At 41.8% G+C, this 22,070-nt stretch overlaps 1 protein-coding gene across 1 annotated transcript in view; it reads right to left on the reverse strand.

The window, feature by feature from the left end:
- shq1 (SHQ1, H/ACA ribonucleoprotein assembly factor) overlaps window positions 1-22,070 on the reverse strand; it is a 35,901-nt gene that overhangs the window by 10,729 nt on the left and 3,102 nt on the right. Inside the window, exons 4-10 of the mRNA XM_069164777.1 lie at window positions 19,203-19,331; window positions 18,927-19,087; window positions 18,701-18,813; window positions 18,517-18,614; window positions 11,456-11,613; window positions 10,421-10,474; window positions 5,271-5,394 (exon numbers count right to left, since the gene is read on the reverse strand). Of these exons, the coding sequence (XP_069020878.1) occupies window positions 5,271-5,394; window positions 10,421-10,474; window positions 11,456-11,613; window positions 18,517-18,614; window positions 18,701-18,813; window positions 18,927-19,087; window positions 19,203-19,331 (837 nt within the window). The remainder of the gene's footprint in view (window positions 1-5,270; window positions 5,395-10,420; window positions 10,475-11,455; window positions 11,614-18,516; window positions 18,615-18,700; window positions 18,814-18,926; window positions 19,088-19,202; window positions 19,332-22,070) is intronic.

Genomic DNA, 22,070 nt, shown 5'->3' on the forward strand with positions numbered 1-22,070 from the left:
TTTGGGAGCTACCGCAGACCAACGAACCAATCATCAACGAAGGAGAGGACCTCTGTGCCGATGTGTTTGTGGACCTCGGCTCTGTTCACGTGGCATTAAAACACGCATCCTGGGTGATCCACATTCGTTCAATTGAAGACACATTGCGATCTGATCTCCTCAGATCACATTTAGAGGGGATCCAAGACGCATATGGCTGCGTTCTTTTAGCAGTTGGAATGCAAGTGCATTCTGGGCCACGTTAAAAAAGGACCTCTTGCGCAACTGATGCCCCCTGAATAAGCAATAGAAATAATGTCCAATAGAAAAACTATAGAGCGTGATTCTGCTGTGTGCATTAACTATTAAGCAGCTGTTTAGTGAAAAGAAAAAAAAAAAAAAAACACAGTCTGTCTATCTCCTTTCCCTCCCGTCCACCACAGCTCAGACACCAATTTTCTCAAAAGTCAGAGGGCTTTCAGACAGATCATCATAACCTTTATTCAAACAACACTTGTGAAAACCTTTAGTGCAACACATCAAAAAGTAGTAGAGATAAAATAAAAGAAGTGCAGTTAGGAGACGGGAGGGTTTATTGTACTTCTTTAAGAGCGCTCACATTTTTTCTATGACAACATAATTGACAGTGAAAACACGAGAGATGTGAAAAAGAATAAGTAGGCTAACTGACATAGCACTAAAATGAGGAGTGAGCAAAGATATCATTGTGTTAACTGCCCATAGATTCAAGTCCTCTCTGCTGGAGTTCATGCACGCGTTTATTTGAGCGATATGTGTAATTATGTTCATATAGAGTAGTGGGTGCGACATCCGATCAAAAGTGGTCACTCGAGACGCATTTCTAAAAACTATGTGTGACCAGATGTGCTTTCAGCTGTCGGGGACGCATGTTAATGCGGTGTGGACGGGGATGCAATAAGCATGCGGGTAGCGGAGGGAAACGTGTTTAATACGCCAATACATATCGCTTAAATAAACAGCAGAGATCCAGTTCTACGGTTTGTTTAGAGCCACCAGAAATAATCCGCCCTACATGAAGGAAGTGAGCGAAGTTTAATAAAAAAAAAACATCAATTCTATTCATTCGATTTCCATTTTTGCTAACAATAACAAATGTCACGAGGATGATCAAGGACAGCAAATATTTTATTCATAGCTTTTAGTTATTTAAGTTTAGAGTCATTTGTATAATTATTAACAGGAGGCATTCAACTGCTTCTGCTTATCTAAATCATTTCATTTATTTCATTTTAACCGTGTTCATGTTAATTTGTGTGCCTATAGAATTCCATGTGCTACATTTATTGTATACAATGCAGTACATATAATTACAGAAAAAAAAAAGAAAAGAAGAAGCTTCCAGCCAGCTTTGCCAGCCAAACTATGTGAACTAAATATGTTCATCTACTTAATAATGGGGACTGTCAGTCATAGTCCACACCTGCACTTTGACAAAGTGTTTAAAAATGTGGCAGCTGGAAGGCTGCAGCTTTCGAACGCATCACATGTGCAGAGCTCCACAGAATCTGCTTTTGTTATTGGGACAAATGGTTTTTCCTAAAGCACACAACCAGCCACAGCATTTCTCCCTCCAATCAGCCACAATAAATAACCTTCTGATGTGGCCAACAATCCACTGCGGGCAAGAGCAAACGCTCCTCTCCACCTCCGCGGAGCTGGTTGGCATTGTCCAGAGACATTCCAGACCAATCAAAATAAACAGCCCACTCAGTGAGGAAAACCTTGAACAAACATTTGGTTCTTATTTAAAAGCATGAAATCGCACGCGGGGAACTCTGCCCTCAAAATTCAGGACACGGATCATGTGAGGCAAAAGCACACTTTGCTTCCAAGATCTGACTTCTTTTTCAGAAGGAAGATGTTTGCAGAAAACTGGAAGGAAAGGTTGCACCACTTCAACGTTGGGATTCTGGGTGTAATGCTGAGGAGAAGTGTGCAATGTGTGTGAATTAGGTAAACCTGGCCTGGGGGAAGAATGTGCACTCCAAATGTACAACAGTCGTTCCTTCGTAGCTGCTGCATGGGCAGGCTTGCAGAGTAGTGGCGGGTGTGAAGTGAACCAAAAGCAAAAGCCTGCTGTGTCTTTTATAGACACAATTGTAGACTATAAAAACCGCTGTGGCAGCAAACTAAAATTGACAAATTTGCTGTTTTCCTACGCCGTGCCTGATTTCAAGCATATTTGGTATGTCATCTTTATGATTAAAGACTTCATAACGTAATGAAAAATGAGACCGATAATATACACGGAGCAAAATAAAACAAATGAAAAGAGAGCATCAACTTTAGAATATGTCTAACCTGTAATCTGTACCTCATACAAAGAAACACATAACACGATTCAGATAGTAAATACCACTCAACAATACTTATCCACATCTCACCGTACAGCGTTCAATTTGTTGACTTTAATAGCACTCTTTCTCGCAGTATTTAAAAAAAAAAAAAAAAAAAATAAATGCTGTATGTCTTTTCCAATATATTCAAAATAAGGAATCGAAGTAACAGGCATCTTCAGCCTCCTTTTAATGCTCCATCTATTGGCCTACATATATATTTCAAATCTGTAAATTATTCAAGACAATTATTCTACCAAATTATGGTGTCACACGGAATTCAAAAATCAAAATGTCTGCCACTCTTTTGACTTGTCAACGCCAGCCATTAGGAACGACCTAGACATGTTGGTTCAGGCTCCGATTCTTTAATTATTCAAGTGGATTTGAGAGGGCCGGCCTCATCGATACAGAGGATAAATGAACTAGAGTTGAACTTGAATGTGCAAGCGGGCGGGGGACCGGTTTAGTTTGCAGTTAGCAAGTGAATGTACTTTCTGTACAGTTCAGCCGGCAGAATCATGCAAGAGCTTTGTTCCACAGGATATTTCTCCTGCTTATTCAGAAGACAACAATTGAGTAGGTGGTCCTTTAGTGAGGCCCAGGGCAGGGCATTTGCATTCACGCTGCTAAAAGAGTGCGGCAATATGCGTCCCAGGTCATCTCCGAATGTGGTCTGAGCAGATCAGATCTCAACACGTCCTGGGTGTGCACTTTAAGCAGATCCTCGTGTGATCAGATCGACCAGGACGCATGTCAATGTCGTGTCTGAAAAAGACTCTTTGAGGCTGAATTCGTGGTTCTACTGATAAGAGAATTAATGCAGGAGTTTGGGGAGCTTCCTAATTAAGTCTACCTAAAGGTTCTTTCTAAAAGCAGCTTTTAGAGAGCAGGAAAAATAGCAGGAAGACTTATAATCATGTGCTTGAAAGGCACCAGAGATACATCTTCAGCCTGTGTCGGGTTTAATGTGCCAGAACAATTCATCTGTGACGGTACTCCCCCCCCCCCGCCTCCCTCCCCCAGTCACACATGCACACACACGATCCATGCATCTCATCCAATAAAAGATCATCAGCACTCTGAAATTTCCCTCGGTTTGGATGTAAAATTTCATTACCCTTCCTTGATTTTCTATTACAGAAGGAGGTCAGAGTGCTTTATACGACCTAAAATTTGAATTTCCTAAATTAAATACCCCAACTTTTCCTGCCCTCTCAGCACTCTGGAGGAAATCCTACAACTACTACTACTACAAAAAAAAAAAAAAAAAAAAAAAAAAAAAGAAGTCTTAAAAAAACAAAAAAAAAAGTCTGAATGAATAAACAGCAGAGAAGCACAACGGATCTGTAACACCTGGCATTTAATGTCTTGTCCGGACAGCGGCATGACTCCAACACCCTCGACACTTCTCAGCTCCGGTCCCACTCAGGCTCTCCTGGCTCTTTTGTTACAGCCACTTCGGAAGCAGGTGGAGGAGCTCCTTGAGAATACTCGCCACGCTGCCAGAGGGCTGTTCAAATATTTACCCCCAGATAACGTTACTACCTACAAGACCTCAACCTGTGTGCTGCCATTAATGGCGTTTGTTTTGCTAATACTAATGAATGTTTGCTTTTGCAGCCACTTAAATGAAGTGCCTCAAAAATGGGGCACGCATTTCCATTTGCCTTATCCTGACAAATTAATTAGTGTGGAAAGTAATGCTGGGAGGAAACACACCCTCAGACACACGCAAGGCCAAATTACTGCAGTTACAGTTCATTATGGAAAAGCCCTGTTACTCATTCTTCCGTAATGCCTGTAAATTATGACGGTTAGGAGATAGCGGTGAACATTGTTGAAAGTGTACAGAAAATAATTTGTAATCCCCCCCACCCCCTCTCTTAACATGAAAAACAAATAACACAGCCAGTCACTGATGACTGGCTGGCTGTTTCTGTAAGGAGGCAGAACAACTACCAGACTTGGGCCGAACGAGAGAAATCTTTCGAAAAAGACAGAAGGTGAGAGCAAAGAGTGACGAACTGTTCTTTCGCCGGCTCTCCTGATCAACTCCTCTTCCTACCTAATGAGGCGAGGATGTGCTAATTTGGAGCTTAAAAGGCCTTTAATTTGCAGTCGTTTACCGGCGTTCAAATCATCACAAGCTGGATAATCTTAGCCCTCACATATCCTGAGTATGTTTACACTGCCTGCGGGGGCTTTTGATTTAAAGATTACTCTGGGCTTCGAGATATCGGAGTCAACAGTCCGTTCTCGACTAATCCACATTTCGCTCCCTGAGGGGTGGGAGCCCGGACACTCGCTTGCTTAGCTGGAATAATATTACTTACAAGCATTCGCTGCAGAATACTCATGAATCGCTTTCTCCAGACTGTGTGTGTGTGTATGTGTGTGTGAGAGAGAGTGTGAGAGAGAGTGTGAAAGGCTGTTTCTGCAAAACAATACACTATGAAAAGCGTGTTGGCTGCCTTTTCAGTAGCATCCGCACACAATGGAGCTGCATCCCGCTGCTTATAGGCACGCAGCATACTCCGTCTGACCACACACAGGCTGCAACCTATTTGCATATGAAAACAGTGCTCAGAGGAAACCACGGGGTGGACAGAATCAATTAACACTAATTAGCAAATATCCTGTGTTCACAGAGGAGAGAGAGTAGGTTTGAGTCAGCTTCTAGTTTCAACTCCAAACCACAAAACGCACAAAGATGACTAACTCGAGAAAATGTGGCCGACGTCAAGGGATCACCACCGGTCAACTTTACACTTGATCTATGCAGCACTTTCAAAACGGAAAGATGTCACCTATGGGTCTTTATGAGTGTGTGTGTGCGTGTGTGTGTGTGTGTGTGTGTGTGTGTTTGTGTGTGTGTGTGTGTGTGTGTGGGGGTGCTTCTGGGGGACTCACCTGACCGCAAGATCTTAGTTGTGTCACGAATAGCTGCAGATACCAAAGCAAAGTGTCTGTAGAGTGGGTAGGACAGCGCCCTCCGTCCAAATGACACCAGGACCTCTTGCAGGGAGCTGTAAGTCTGAAGGACAGAAAACGCCACGTTCATGAAGCCAGGCCATTCTTTTATTCCCAGAGAGAAAAGAAGGACACTCAAAGATGTAACTGACGGAAAAGGCTCCGGCAGACTTTTTGATGGTTTCATCCTCGTGACTTTTTCTTTGCTTCAATACTGCCTCTCATTGGTGTGCATTGCAGTTGATTGTGCCCTAATTACTCCTAACAATTACTCATTTATAGAGCTTGGCAAAACAGGGGCTCACAACTCTTAAACACCTCTGCAGCCCTGGCCTGATAATTGGTGCTTCTCTTTAATCACTGCCATCGCTCTCAGAAGTTCTCCGCACTAATGGACAAAAAGCCTGGAGACAGAAACAGTTTTTTTTTTTTTTTCATCCCGCATCTCTTTCCCTCCTCTTCTTTGTGGCTTGTTAAGAATGTGTTGCTAGTGCGTGTCATCGGGGGATCATGCTCTCCCTTGGGCTTGTTTAGCAGGAGTGTAAATAAGGTCAGCTGCTGCGGGGGGTGGGGGGGTGGGGGCTCACAGTCACACCAGCGCAGTCGACTGAGGACAAGTAAACATACAGCAGATGGAGGGAGGGGGATAAGGTGGTAGCGAAAGGGAAATGTTCAGCATCAGCGAGGAGGCAAGACAGCCAGCCGGAGAGAGCATAACAAAAGACACAGCAGAGGGGGGAATGTTAGTGAGGAAGCAGAGCTGATATCAGCGGTGACACACAGACAGACGGGTAGTCAAAGACAGAGAGGAATCTATTGTAGAGCCCAGTGTGAAGGGAGGAGGGGGAGGGGAGATTGAGTGAGGTGGCTTGTCAATGGGAGCTGACAGCTCTGCTGGCACGACTGACGAGCAGTAGAGGCCTGCCAGGCGGGCGGAGACTTTTCTTTGCCACAGCGGGAACACGACTACCTCTCAAACTGTGGTCGAGGTCTACAGTCGGCACCCAAACTCCTCCAAGGACCCTCACTCGGCTTGTTTAGAATTACAACAGAAATGCAACTTGATCACAAGTGTTGGTCATGAGTGGTACGTAGCCCACCACGTAATGAGGACGCACTGGGAAGCGACTCGCTCGCAGGGTGTTCAACTGTGCTGCGAGACGCACCTACCACAAGTGTTAACCGAAATGTGTCCCACCATTAATAAACACTCGCCCATTAAACTACATCATCTGTTTTGGCAGATGTATGGGTACATGCGTGTCACTGTATCTGTGAAACAACTGGCAACAACAACCAACAACTCTCAAAAGCCACAGAAATAAACAAGACCGATAGGATGCAGATCTGCATTGAGCACCTGTTCGGGGATACAGACGTGCCGCAGCGTGGTTTTGCACAGCAGCTGTGGCTCAAACGCTTGCCACTAATTTAAGGGTTGGCGGTTAAAAACCCAGCTTCAACTGTCCACATGCCGAAGTGTCCCTGGGCAACGCACCAAACCCAGGGTTGCTCCCGATGGCAGCACCTTGCATGACAGCGCTGTCGCCATTAGTGTGTGTGTGTGTGTGTGTGTGTGTGTGTGTGTGTGTGTGTGTGTGAATGAGAGTCAAAAATTGTACAATGCTTTGTAAATCTTGAAGCTATGAAGGCGTTATATATAGTTCTTTCCATTTACTATGTTGTGTGTGCGTTGGGGGATAAAAGGGTTCCTGATGCACGCCTCCTCAACGTCGTTCCAATGTGGCAGGAGTTATTCAAATTCCACAAGTAAAAGTTAAGTGCTTTTCTTCCTGTTGGCAATGTGAGGTGACAAACATTGGGAGCACTTCTACAACTTGGATTGCCAAATTGTAGATATATTTATATTCATGATATGTTTTATATCATGAATATAAAATATTAAGAACTTGTAAATAATACAGCCTAATGTACGAGCCTGAGTATATTTTGAGCTAGACATTAATTAAGACTCACAAGGTGCCTTTTGGAAAGAAAAATCCAAACATCATGCCAAAATATTATGACATTTGTGTCACTAACGGATACCCTGGTGTTACCAGCTCGGAATTACCGCTGTGAACATATGACATGACACGCCACGCCATATTTGAGATGACTTCCACTTAAAAAAAAAAAAAAAAAAGAATAAGCAGTGTTCTTGCTCCAGCTTCAATTGCACAATATTTGCTGGCTTTGTTACAATTGTTACTGTGGCTTCATCTAGCTCGACCGCCGCGGCCATTGTTGGAACTGCATTTCTCAACCAACGCTTCATCATATTACCGAGGGACTCCCTTTAATCCTTTTGCACTGGCTATAAATCCAGCATTACATGGGCCCGCTTTCTGATGCCAGGTGTGAACTTCAATTAAGAGCAGTTACCTGTACAAATAATCTGGATGTATCTGTACACGAGCCACAGGTCTGAAAAGGCAGCATGATTCCCTTCTCAATCTGACCTCTCACCCACACTAAGTGGTTAAGAATGGAGACATCTAACAAAACAGATTCTTGTTCCAAGAAGCAGGTTTACTGTGTAATCTGGATAATATTGCTGAGTAAAATGTGGATCCTCCTTAATTCTGGATTAAGGTCTGATGTAAAAAGTCCCGTTTAAGGTCAGGGATTACTCAGCAGTTATTCAGATTACTCAGATAAACGGCTTCTTGGAACAGACCCCAAAAATCTGAAATGATTTGAATTTCTAAAAGACTGAAAAATAACATGCATCAGCAATGTTAGGAAATTGCAGATTACTAGTTACCCTGTTAAGAAAGTAATGAGTAATATAACTATTTAAATAACATCAGCAAATGTATGTAATTTATTACATTTGATAACTTTTTCGAACACGTTATTAACTGGGCAATAAAGCTGAAAACTCCTAAACATTGTAAAACTCACAACAGTACTCACTAATTAGTGACAAACTTCAATTTAAAGTTATTTAATCTAACACATATGTGGATCACAACTGGCTGCAGTAAAGTGAAACTGTTCCCATAAACTTAAACCAAGTAAACATTCAGGTTAACTAGATAGAACTATCAACAGGGCTTGGTACTGTTCCCTGGGTTTTGACACCGTTTCCTGAATGACTCTATTTAAATATCTCTTTGTCTTATCTGATGACATGGCAAACAGCCTTGGCGTGGTTGTTTAGAGCAATGCACGTTGATTTGATTGGCAGACGAGAGGCAGTGCAAATTTAAACAAAAGAACCAATCGCAAACATCACTCAAAATTTGACAGCGTACTGCCAAATGAATGGAGCCTGTCCAAATGCAAACAGAAGACATTCCTGCATGGACAAAAGATGCAACGCAACAAAATGGATGTTATATTCTATATGATGAATCTGAATATATTCTTTTCACTGAAAACTGAACAGATTTTCCCCCTTTATAATTACCAATATTTTAAATAGTAACTGTAACAAATTACAATTACATTTACTTGTAATTTAATTACATGTATCTAGTTACTTCCCACCACTGCAAACTGCAGTTTCATCTAGAGTGAAAAGATCAGATAACTGTTCTAAAAAATAAAACGTACAACACTGACTGCGTTTGACTACACAGAGGCACTGAAGCAAGTCATAATGGAGAGTGGGTGGCATCGGAACAAAGAAATAACAGAGTAGGACCAAACAGAGCTGTGATTTTTTTTTTTTTTTTTTACTGAAATGGGGTATTCTTTCAACCACTTGTCCTCGATGCAGCCATGATCAGCCCCAGGAGGATGGACAGGATCAACTATTACCTGCCGCTTTGGTGTGTCAACATGAAGAGCAAACGTTTCTGAAAACACGGGTGTGGATGGAACCCAGTTTGACACAAAATCATCTTTTCAATTGTCTTTGACAAGCTACTCACACTGCGAGCAGACAGACGGCACACACTACAATTTGCTCTTTGAACTGGGAACAACCTGTTGCTACTGTTGTGCAGCACTCAGGTTTGTGAGTGATGGAGATGTCTGTTTTTTGTTTTTACAAAGTTTGTCTAAATAAAAACGGTAGAAAATAATGACGGAATGAGGCAGGGTCGCTGCAGTGAAGCGTGGCGGTGGTAGCGTTATGACATAGGGGTGTTCGTCAGCATCAGGGAGACTGTTCAGAACTGAGGCAAAGACGAAGGCAGACAAAATACAGATATCCTTGAAGAAAACTTGGTCCAGAGTGAAAACCATGAGGCTGGGGCAACGGTTCTCCCTTCTGTATGTTATCTATATTTGCTCCCCTTCCTGACAAATGAGCCTTTGTCCATTTGCTGGCACCATTGAAACTAGTGATGGATATGCAACAGTAACTAATTTGGTCTTTTTTTTTTAATCAATTAAAGAGCTGCTAATGAAACTTTGTCTGTGTTCTGGCATCAAGCGATGCTGAAGTTTAACAGATCAAACCAGCGAAGTGCTGCATGATAAGGATGCAGATGCAGTTGTGTGCTGAGAACTGGAGAGCGCCAAACTTTACACGGCAGGGTGGTAACAAGACCTTTCAACATGTTTTCAGAAAATATCGAACATAATGGAAACCAGTCCCATCTGTGAGCGAGCACCCTCCCTCAGTTTACCACAGAAAATGTAAAAAGCAAAATACATCAAGGCAACAAGAATGATTAAATACAAGAGCATTGTTAAGATGGCAAACTGAAACAGATGTAAACTATGGACATATTTACTGGAGATTTATTGAAATTTGTTGAAGCATGGAAAAACATCTCAATTTCTTTCCAGACAACAGTCTCAAAACAGACCAGCTACAGATCTTATTCAGTTGCAACAAATGCCACTCAGATGAACTGCAGTTTGGTTCAGTTATTGTTTAGTAAATGTCCCATTACACTGGAAAAATGACAGTATCCCCCCCAAAAAAGTGTCATACACAGGGGTGAATAAGTAGTAGTAGTAGTATCTCCTTGTGTGTCATCAATTAAGGCAAATAAAAGGCATATGGAATGACAGACTTACAATAATGTGTAATGAGGTGGCTTATCTCTCTTAGATGAACAGTAAATATGAGTCAAAAAACAAGGAAATAGGAGCCGTGCTCTTATTTGATTATGTAATAACGGACTCACCTCCAGCCAAGACAGAGTCCCGCTGAGTTTTCTGATAGTCCACGGTGACTCCACCTGCAGGGAAGAAAACAATACAATACAATAACAACGGTCAGGAAATATTACACTCCATATCGTATTGTTCACAATAACATCAGTGTAATGCTAATGTGAATAATGTTAATTTCGAGATGATGGCAATATTTGGACTTGTTGACATGATGACATTATACTGTTACGCAGTGTAGTGGAATGAGATATGTTACGTGTGTAGTGGCCCGGTTACAAAAGATCAGATGTACAACAGAACACATTAAAATGTCAGAGCAGATTTAACGGAATATTTGAAAGCAGTAACATTTATGCCGACATAAAGCTAACATTGAATTTATTGCGTTTGTTCTTGAAATTAATAATAAAATTGTACCTAGTATTTTGTCAAATTTTCAAGAATATCTGTATTGCAGGAATATCCTAAAGCATTGTGATAGTTTCAGGCCATATTGCCCATCACTACAGGAATATGCAGCACTATATATACACACACACACATATATATATATACATATATATATACACATATATATATACACATATATATATATGTATATTCTGGTTGGACAGAAAGCATGGACAGCAGCTGCTCAGAGTTCTGTTCACAGTAAAGAGCAGGTTAAAAAGCATTTGATCTAAAGTAGGAGATTTGTTCTGGTCTCTCTCCATTTTATGATATCCCAAGTGGAAATTAAAATCTCTACCTACAACAGATTTGTTTTCATAGCTGAGCGATAATTCAACATTCTGCTGTATCATATATTTAACATGTGCTCCAAAGTGTCTGTGACAGTGAAATGAGCCTTGTTCTCCTCGCCTCTCGGCAGCTACCTCAGAGGAGTGACACAAAGAGGCCTGGACTGAGCTCTGGGATCTGCTGGTAATCTCTTAAGGCTCTGAACTAAATGCAAGGGGGTCTAAAGGATGTGAGGATAGAGGGCTTTGTCATCCAAGGCTAAATGTGCTGCTCAGGAGGAGTTGCCTCTATACACACACACTCACATTGTGATCCCCCTCTGTGGAGCGCACTTCATAGGAGTAAGCCAGCAGGAGGTCCACAAGGCTGAGCCACGCTTGATGACGGGACGTCTTGTCCAACAGGTAGGAGCAGTTGGTGAATTTTCTCAGCTGCTCTTTCTCATCGTCGGTGAATGAAACAGCTGCACAAAAAATATGATTTACAGTTTAAAAAAAACAAAAACAAAAACAAAAAACCTAGAAAACATTTAACATTTCTTTAACTGATTTGATGAGAACAGCAAAATATTCCCATGGTGGGTGTGAGAAGCGGTTGAAGTGGTTGGTTTTAGGAGGCGCTGCATTGACTCCTTCTCACACGCAAGCCTGTGATGTATTTGACTTTACTAAATTTCCACACCATCACTTAAGCGTGCTGCGCAGCCACAAGTTACAAAGACACAGCAATGATTTTCACACACACTGAAACCATCATGTATCAAGATAACAAGGTACACGGTTTCAGTGCAGGGATAAACAGCTTAATAGAAGTAGGTCTTAAGTCTTTAAGATTATGTCCACGCTAAGCCGGATAAATATGAGATTCATGCCGTTTTACTAACCTCACGTTTTAGTTTGAACAGACAAAAGAGAGCTTTGGAAAAACAATGTGCGCTCAGGTTAAATGGGGACAGATTTGTCACCAATCTGCTTTCATTTGGCAGAAAACAATACCTGCAGGAACCCAGACATGTTTTTTTGTTTGTGTGCTTGTGATTCTGGTAGTGTTTGTTTGTGTGCTGTAGGTGATTATATGTAATGAAACAAATAGCCTTTCTCTTAATCTCACACTATCACACATCTGCCATAGCTGTAGTAAAACCCTGTAATGCCACTACAGCAGCAGGATCAGTTTTTCAGCCAAAGGTGTCTTTAAGTTGATTTTGAAAAATGGGAGAAATGGGAGCTCACAGTCCAGTTGTGTGCAAAATCTATAATTCATAACCAAATTAGGGTCCACCAGGATAAACAGACGACAGCCTGCCAATACTGGATTACATATCAATCTTCAGGGTTAAAAAAAAAAAAAATCCAATAATGATCAATCTATAATAGTTTTTTTTAACATGGCCTTGAATGAGCTCGATATCCTTTCGATTTAAAAAAAAAAAAAAAAAAAAAAATAAACAAGATACATACAGAAGTTGATTTTATAGGACAGTTTTCATTGTCGTTTGCTCAGCAAACTGTTTCCAAGCAGAGATGATAGCCTTAACAACAACAATGTCCAGGAACAATTCTTCAGCTCTTCACACACAATCCACACAACGAGACGGTGGCATGAAATGCATTTTTCGGTCGTTGTCTTACCACACGGTGGCATGGCAGCACTGAGATGGTCACGCATCCTCACGACAGCCTGGACATTTTGGCCTCTATTTTAACCATATAAGCTTGTGGTCTTAAAGCGTATGGCACAAGTGCATTTAGAGCGTATCCAAATCCATTTTTGCTAGTTTAACATCATATAATCTGAGCACAAGTTAAGGCACATGGTTCAAAAGGGGTTACTATAATTTTTATAGGTGCGTTTGGGCATAAAAATGAAATAAACCAATCAGCGTGCCACTTTCCATCCCCTCTAAAAGCCAGATGTACTTGCATATTGGCGGATTGCTATTATAAGAGTAGATTTCCCAAGCAGTGAGTGGAAAATAACACTTCACTGAAGTGGAAACAAATCTGCTCGTGTAAAGATTGATCAGACTGATCGACACAATAATAATAATAATAATCATTCACACTGTAATCTTTTTATTTTTTGGATGTTTGTGAGCTGCTACAAGCAGAGTGGACATATATTGTATACCTGCCTCCATAGATGTATATTACTATCTTAATAATGTGCCCTTAGAATTACAGTAAAATACTGCAGCACTGATTCAAGACCAGGTTTTTGTTGGTCAATCAGTCAGTCACTTCCAACTGCCTTGTGCCTGACCACACTGCATTTGCTATTTAAACAAAGTCAGAGGTGGAAAGAGAAATGAAACCTGCATTATGTTTGGCTCTGCTTTGCTCCAAGTGATAGAGTCCTTTCTGTTTGTGAGAATTTGCTGAAAATCGAAGACTCATACAATATTCACGAGTTTTCAGCTCAAATAGTGTCTTTTTTTTAAAAGGAATTGTTTCTCTAACTCCAGAGAAACCAGTGAATTTGAAAGAATAACACCAGAACAAATATCGTAATAAAAATATTAAAAAATATTTCAAATCTATTTTTTTGAAATCTCATTTCATTTGTCATTTGCAATAATTGTAAAACCAACACAAATTTTGGGATTAAAAGTATAGAAGACCACAGAAAGCAGGAGGTTGCACTCCTTGCCAGATATTACCTCTGATGTACATTTGTGTGTTGTTGCAGACAAAGAAGAAACATTTTTTTCCCCCCCATGTTGCTATTATTAAGCTGTTTCAGAGTGGACAGTGATGGAAAAAAAACAAACTGAAGCGTGGATGCACATCGATTTCACACATACTGTTTGTGACTGTTGGCCGATAAACCGTTAGCCTGGACCAGTTGATGAATATGTTTCTTTTAGCAGAGCAGATACAAAATAGGCCAAACAGTCCCACATTAAATAAGAAAAAATTGTAAATCTAATTCCATGTCTATGTCACTGATGGCTGTACAGCTCTGCATTAAGAAACTTTAGAGGTTCATTATGTGAAAATATCTAAAACTTCTACCGAGCTCTGTAAATTCACTAACTGATGCCATTTGAAAGAGACATCTGTTTAATGAGGATCTGTGGCAAGCCTAATGGGGCGACACCAACAGTCTTCAATCCCATTTGAGCGATCTGCATCATTCAGTATTGAAAAGCACTCTGAATATCTGCAGCAACATGCTGGAACTCAATAGTTTTTGTTTTTTTTCCCTCCCAGCAGCTTCTAAAACAGCTGAAAGCAATTCCTCTCTGCATGAGAAATAAAGAGTCCCCGCTCTGAGCCCCTGTTGTGCAAGGTGTGTATTGGCTGGAACACACACACACACGCACGCACACACACACACACACACACACACACACACACACACACACACACACACACACACACACACACACACACGATATACTGTATATATACACACACACACACATACACGCACACACAAGCTCAGCGCTTCAGAGTGATCTCTGTGGCTGCAGTAGGAACTTGGCTCTGCCGCGAAGGAGATTCCTGCTGCATTACGTCAGGCTTTAGCTCCCTGCGGACGCTACCCGAGTCCCTCACAGGGAGCTGCAGAGGGAACGCACGGCCGGGCAGACACCGAGATCGCCGTGCACGAGCACTCGCAGCTGCACACGTGACGGCACGCGTGTTGAGAGACGGCGGGCAAATAAGTGACACACTAAACATGCAGTCAAAAGCAACAGACAGCCCAGCCAGCGCGCACACAGTGTCTCTTAAAACAACCACACTCATACATATGCAGAGGCACTTGAGGAATAAAAATACGAGTGTATGAATGCTGACATTGAGCAAATGTATTTATGGCTTTCAGCAGACACACATGTTGTGTGCTCTGAAGAAAGATGCTGCACAGACACACTTGTTACAACCTCATATTCACAAACACTACATTGCAAATCTGAACAGAAACAGAGCACCAACTCGCTTCCAAGATGGACACGGCAGCACCACAACAGTGATTTATTTTCCATTAACTCTGCAGACCTGATAGACTCACCCACCACCGCGCTCATTCATCTCCACTACGGAGACAGTCAATTCTAGTGGGCATTAGTGCGCAGCGTATGAGGGCTTCTGCTGATTGCAAATTAATTTCTGACCTAATTCCTCCAGTTGGAACGGTAGCCTGGCTCGTCACTGCTCTCTACAGGTCCAGATGGCCTGATGGCATGGAGCAAAATATGCTTCGGCAAAATGCTGCTCAGGCTTGGAAAACGCTCCCAGAATTTCACAAATGCTGGAGGTCAAAATATGACCTTGTCATGGCAGATACGGTTAATTTTGTGCATGCACACTGTGATCGTGTCGAGTGTCAAATCAAAGGGACATTTAATGAACAGTCTGTGCAAACTGGGGTAGTGTGGTAGCCTAAGTCAACAGAAGGCTATCTAAGTTGGTCAAAGGTCAGATTTCTAAACGCCAGCCATAACAAAGTGCAGCAGGTAGAGAGAGGCCAGGCTGTCAGGATCATTTAGACTGGACCAGTGCGTTAATACGGGCCTCCAGTGGACAGCTGTGGCCTGTCAGTGTCCTGGCCCTGAAACTGGAGAGCACAAAGGGGCCAGTTTCTACTTCATTAGCACTTGTGTCCACATGCATCTGTCAGGTGACATATATATCACACTTAGCTGAAGTGAAGGAGGGGGTGCGGGGAGTCTAAAAACCCATAGAGGACTTCTCCATTTGAAATAAAGACAAACGGTTAAAATCACGAGCACGCTTTCAAGATGTGACGGCGAGCCGCTTAAATCTCCTGACTGACTGACTGACTGACGCCATTCTTCACACTCAGCTGAGGCTAATGCTATTCGAGCCGTCAATCAAGCCATTAAGTTTAATTTGGCCCATTTATCGCCGCCTGGGCTCCCGACTGAGCCACTCCGTCTTAGAATGCAGAACGAGGCGAGGGGAGCCGGGGCTGCGGGGAACCGTCATGTCCTTACGGAGGCTGAACTCAGACGGAAGCTAATGGCCTTCGGCATCGCTGACTGATGGCTGCTCATCAGCGATCGGGCCCCGCTGCCGGTAAAAACACGACCAGCAGCACTCCATCCTGCGATAATGCTATCCGTTTGATCTAAACCCTCTCTTAAGCATGCGACGGCCACGCCACACATAAACTGGAGCTGTGAGACGAGCGTCTGCTTGAACAGTGGAAGTTCTGGAATTAACGGGCTGTTAGGGGCGCTGAATGGAACAATTACATGGCCTCTCGCAGTGCCGGTGTTCACAAACTATCACTCCCATTGAAGGTGAACAACGACGTGGAGCTCGGAGGCTCCAGCCAACAAGCAGCATGTGGGAGGGAAACGTCAAAAGGAAACCTTGAATTTGAAAGAAAAAAAAAAAAATTAAAAAAAAAAAATTAAAAAAAATAAAAAATAAAAAAAATAAAATCTAAATCAGCACTCCAAATGAGTTTGTTTAAATTGGCCAAAGGGCAGCAGGGGGATGTAGTGATTAGGGAAGGTCCAAGTTCAATCTCTGATAATGGCAACTGTCTCTCTTGTTGAAGTACCCCGAGGCACTTTAGCAGGGAGCGCAGCTGTGGAGCCAACTAGCTGAGGTCTGTCCTTCCTTTGGAAAAGGACAGTGAAAAGACTCGTGTGTCCTTTGGGGAGCTCGCATATCGTCAGAGAACAATGTGGGTGTCTGGCAGGCACAAAGCCCAGCTTTTATATTCCTGTTTGCGACTGCATACGCAAACCTTGAATTGACACTTGTACTTGGGGAAGATTTGACAGAGAACTACTGGGAGCATTGAAATGGTAGAGTTGTTTAATTTGGTCAGATAATAAACAATGTATGATTGCCCTCCCCATTTTTGCAACTTCATGCCACCTTCTGGTCGCCTTCAGTCACTGCTACGCTGACTACTTCTAAAAGCTCGATAAGTGAACCACATTTATGAACAAGTGTTGTGTGTACGATTTTTGGAAGCCATACACTTTATAGATAAACGAGCAAATTCCATAGTACATACACTCAGAGCTACTCAGATAATAGGCCCTGCTATTGAATGCGTGTACTTAAGTACTGCACTTCTGCCCAATTTTGAGGTACTTGTACTTTGCTATAGTATTACAATTTAATATTACAGCAATATTTATTGTTTGTCAACTGCATCTTCAAGACAGTTTTTTTTTTTTGTTATTGCACTATTTTTAATTGACAGTTTAAAACGGATGAGAAGCATATAAATACATTAAGGGCACATTGAATCAGCTGTTTCCAACCCGAGTGAATTGTCCTCTAAACATGGTTCAGTTTAACTGTTGTACAAGGTCAGATTATGTTTTTAACAAGAATTACAGATTAGTGATAGGTACTATTTATCATTTTACGGCCTCTTAGATTTCTCTTGACTTTTCGCGAGGGACCCAAACTCGCCTGGGACGCAGCCGACTCAACGACACAGCTGACTCGCAACGAGATGATTCGAAAAACTTGCGACTACTCGCAAATTCAACGGTTCGTAACATCCTAAAACCTGGAAGTTTACACAGAAGCAACAAGACGAGACAGTGGAGTATCTCCATAGCAACAGCGGCGGCTGTTTTTAACAGATTGCTTTTCAGGCTTTTTTTTTTTTTGGATATAATTTATAGCATCTTAAAACATGAAGGAGGATAGTGATAGTGAGTTATTTGCTAGAGGCATTTTTGGAAGTGATAAAATGGTGAAAACCCCCCAAAAAAAGAAAAAAAGAAAGATAGGGTCAAGAACTCGTAGCCGCCCATGGGTGCTTAAACGGAGGACTTCTGTCATACAGACACACTAGTCCTCAACTAAACCGATGAGGTGATCCTCTCTTTCTTCCGCCAATTTGACCAGCTGCTGACTATTTGTCGCAGGCAACGCGGTCAGACGCTTCGAGTCGAGCAGAGATCGGTCGAATCACGCTGCTGCAACTTTTCTCGGCAACGTTGTAAAACAGATTTGTCTCATCGTGAATCTTTAAACTGGTTCTTCAACAAAGTAGTTCAAACTAGCAGCATGTCCAAGCAGCTACAGTAGTAAAAAGCTGTTTGCACTTTCCTGAATTAGTGTTGCAGTTAAATTATGTTATCTCAAACAGTTGTTTGTTTAGGTACATTTTTCTAATACTGAATCTGTTCTTTGACTCAAGTAGGACTTTGAATAGAGTACTTTTACAGTATATTGTTGCATTGGTTAACATAGCCATTTTTTTTTTTTTTAAACACAGCAGCTTTGTCTTTCTATTTTTTTTCCTCCTTCTTATAAGCAGCCAAACTAAAACAATTCAGATTCACTGAACTACCGAGCCCATTTTTTTTCTTCCCCCCCCACAGATTATGACATGATGAGGAATGACATGAACTCACCACATTCTCCCTCCGGCTCTGTAGAAGGACTGAGCTTGCCCCACCATGGCCTGAACTTCAGCAGCCCCTTTATCTCCTCATCCTCAAACAAATCAGCCCTGAAATGACACATGGATTTCAGCAGACAAATACAGCAGAGAAAAGAAGCTCTGTGTCAGAGGGCCTTCTGCTTTGTTAAACTCACAGGTAATGGTCAGGAGAGAAGGCCAATGCCTCTGCTTCCAGCCGTGCCCTCCTCCTCTCAGCTGCTGATGCTCCTTCTGGGTTCTTGACGTCGATCACGTCACTGAGCTCCTCCTGTCAGGACATTCACAGTTTGTTAAATCTGCGAGGATCCTATATATATACATACATATATATATAAATATATATATATAATATATATAATCGTTTTCGTCCATGGAACTTACTTGCAATCGGGCAAACACTCCACACCTCTGATTGCCGAAGCCATATTTGTGCAGGGCTCTCATCTCCTCCTCAGATCTCTCCATGTAAACCTCCTGCTCCACCTGCCAGTCAAACTCTTCTTCATCTTCCTCTTCATTATCTCCCGCACTTTCACTGCATTCTAGTGAAATGTTAAGAAGCCCCGGTTGATTCCAAGTTAATACCTCCCCGCCCAGGAGCTCAAACTGAACACCGGCTGCACAAACAAGGTAAACTAAAGGAGAAATACGACTCACCTGCCGTCACGTCCTCCACCAACGGTTTTGCTGACCGGGAGCCTTTCGGAGCGAGGAGACTTGTCAGCATCTGAAGTCCTTCGAAGTGCTCTCCACCTGTCTCCTTAGGGACCCGAAGAGTGAAAAGGCCTACAGCAACATCAGACATGAAAGGACTGTTTTTAACTGTGACTTATTCATACAATTGTACATTTCATTGAACACACACTGGGCTTCTGCAGGGTTTATCATGTTAAACTTAAGCCCTAATTGATACCAGTTTGCATGCCAGTTCCTCAAATCATACCAGCCTGAATATGCAAATATAACAGAAAGCCAGCAGGACAATATTGCCTAAAATGATCTAAGTATTATTAAATAACTTTCTTTTAGTACTTCCCAGTTGTACATCAAAATTTCTACTGTTATAATTAATCTAATTATCTATGTCCTGGATCCAAATAAAATATATAAAATAGACGGATGGATTAACCAGTGAAAAATGACTAGATTAGCTCTGCAATGGGATGGCCACTCAGTGCTTATCATCTACATAAAGGTTAGGACCGTCGGCCATACTGAGGGGGGCCATAATAAGTGCGTGAATTCGTGACATCACAAACTTACAGAAGTCCAAACGGCACAGATGCTGAATATGGGATGTGCGTATTTCTCCATGGAGCCTTTTGACACTTTAACGATATTTATATAGAACTTAAACCAGCTTTGTAATTGAAGACATGATAATCTGAGTTTATACAATATGGGACCTTTAAGATTTGCATGAGCTGAAACAGGAAAGCAATAAAATGACATGAAAAATTAAATGATAAATGGTCAAAATGAATTGTTTAATTAAGTAGCAAAGCTTTGGTATTTACTTGCTTTCCTTCATTTCATAACATTATAAATTGAGCACTATTTTTGTGATTGGTGACCAGACAACATAAGCTTCTTTTAGATATCACATTAACCTCTGGAAATTTCAGATCAGAATTAAGATGCTGCATGATAATGTCAGAGAAGATGTAAAAGTGCCATCTAACAACATGTGTGGTAATAGATGATGAAAAACACCTAACAAGCTATCCCAGACATTAGGTTATTTAAAACGACGAATCATTAAAGTCACACATTTGAATTAAGTATCTTTTTACAACAAACCATCGCTGATCAATCAGGCCATCTGCACATGCGAGAGATTCCTCTTAAGAGGCTGCTTTACAAACTCCTATTAAAACTAAACAGGCACTACATGATTGATGACTTGAACGATTTGGCCACACCACAGAGATAATCTGATGGCTGCCTAAAGACCTCATAAAATTTCAATGCACCCAAGTGTTGCAGCTTAGAAGTGCTTTACAATGGAAGCTGACTAATTGCTGTAGTTGCGGAACGGAGAGCCTGGGAAGAGGGATCTTAATGATTGCTCATTATAAGTCCAAACAAGGACACCCATTAGCGGAGCTTTATTAGCAGATGTTATGGACTTATTTAGACACAGCGTGTTAACTGGGGCCACGCTGACAGACGGGCAACGAGGTGTCAGAGTCCATAAGGCAGACGTCTCCATAAAGAGGACTTCATTACAACGGATTATGTGCGACGGGAAGTCAAAGACAGATCGCGGTGACAGACATTGGTGTGTACTTGTGAAAGTTACGCCAATAGTCATTATGAAGTTAAAGAAAATCACACTGTCACTGCCGGCAGGCTGTGATCATTACAACATTACAGCGGCCCTTTAAATGGAGAACGCAACATTGATCATGTTAGGCTCATTTACCACAGCTGACTGACTGAATCCCAGACTAAAGACACCCCCAGGATCAATCAGTGACTGCTACTAGAAGCATGTTTCAGGATCTTGGAAGAGTCTGACTGGTCACCAACGTCATGCAAAGCAAGCACAGACACCGTTTTATCAGCCTGGAGCTTTCCTCTGCGACAATGTAAATATGTTTACATTCTAATTTGCACCAAATGCGTGTAAATTGTTGGAATACGGTACAGCTAAAATCAGTCTGTTTTCAAAAGATTTTTTCTTTTTATAAAATAAAATGCAAACCACACACCTGCATTCCACCTTACATGTCCCACTTGCAGGTCTCACACACACACACACACACACACACACACACACACACACACACACCTCTTACAAAAGTACAGACACATCATCATGTGCAGATGTTACAATTTGAGCTTTTGATTATTTCGGCCTGCATGGTGGCAGTTCCCACACAAGAAATATTTCGCAGCGGCGGAATTGATGTGATGTCTTTGTTCTTTTTATAGACTCCTGGGTAGACTTCAAGGATTTTAGGTGTTGACAGAATACAGAGAAGAAATCCAGTCACTGACACAAGTTTAGGAATCCTGGTTAAGACAAAAGCCACACACTGTTTAGATTTGTATCCATCACTCAGTACAATCAGGGAAGCGTCAGATTATTTCTGCGGGATGAAAAATGAGCCCAAACACACGGTCAGAGTCACAAAGAACTATCTTCAGCCACAAGAAGACCAAGGAGTACTGCAACAGTTAGTATGGCCACCAACATCATGTAGTCATGGATTACATGAAGAGACAGAAGACACTGAGACAGCCTAAAGTCCACAGAGAAACGGTAACAACTTCTCCAAGACGCCTGAACCATTCCTTTCAGCCAGGTAGCTTGAAAAACCGCCAGTGAATATTCCTCAGAACTGAGCAGTGTTTTCCCGCTACTATGCTACATTTTGCATAAAGCGATTGAGTGATAAAAACTAAACTAACTACTCAAAACTATTGATGCGTTTTATTTTTTTTTTAAAGCAACCTCGCTTTACTTTTAATGCCTAAAACTTGTTCAAAGTACTCTTAGCCACAGAGTCTCAGGTTAAA

Source organism: Embiotoca jacksoni, unplaced genomic scaffold, assembly GCF_022577435.1.
Source record: "Embiotoca jacksoni isolate LCO1_2020_lvr unplaced genomic scaffold, fEmbJac1.0.p SCAF_1, whole genome shotgun sequence".
Lineage (NCBI taxonomy): Eukaryota > Metazoa > Chordata > Actinopteri > Embiotocidae > Embiotoca > Embiotoca jacksoni.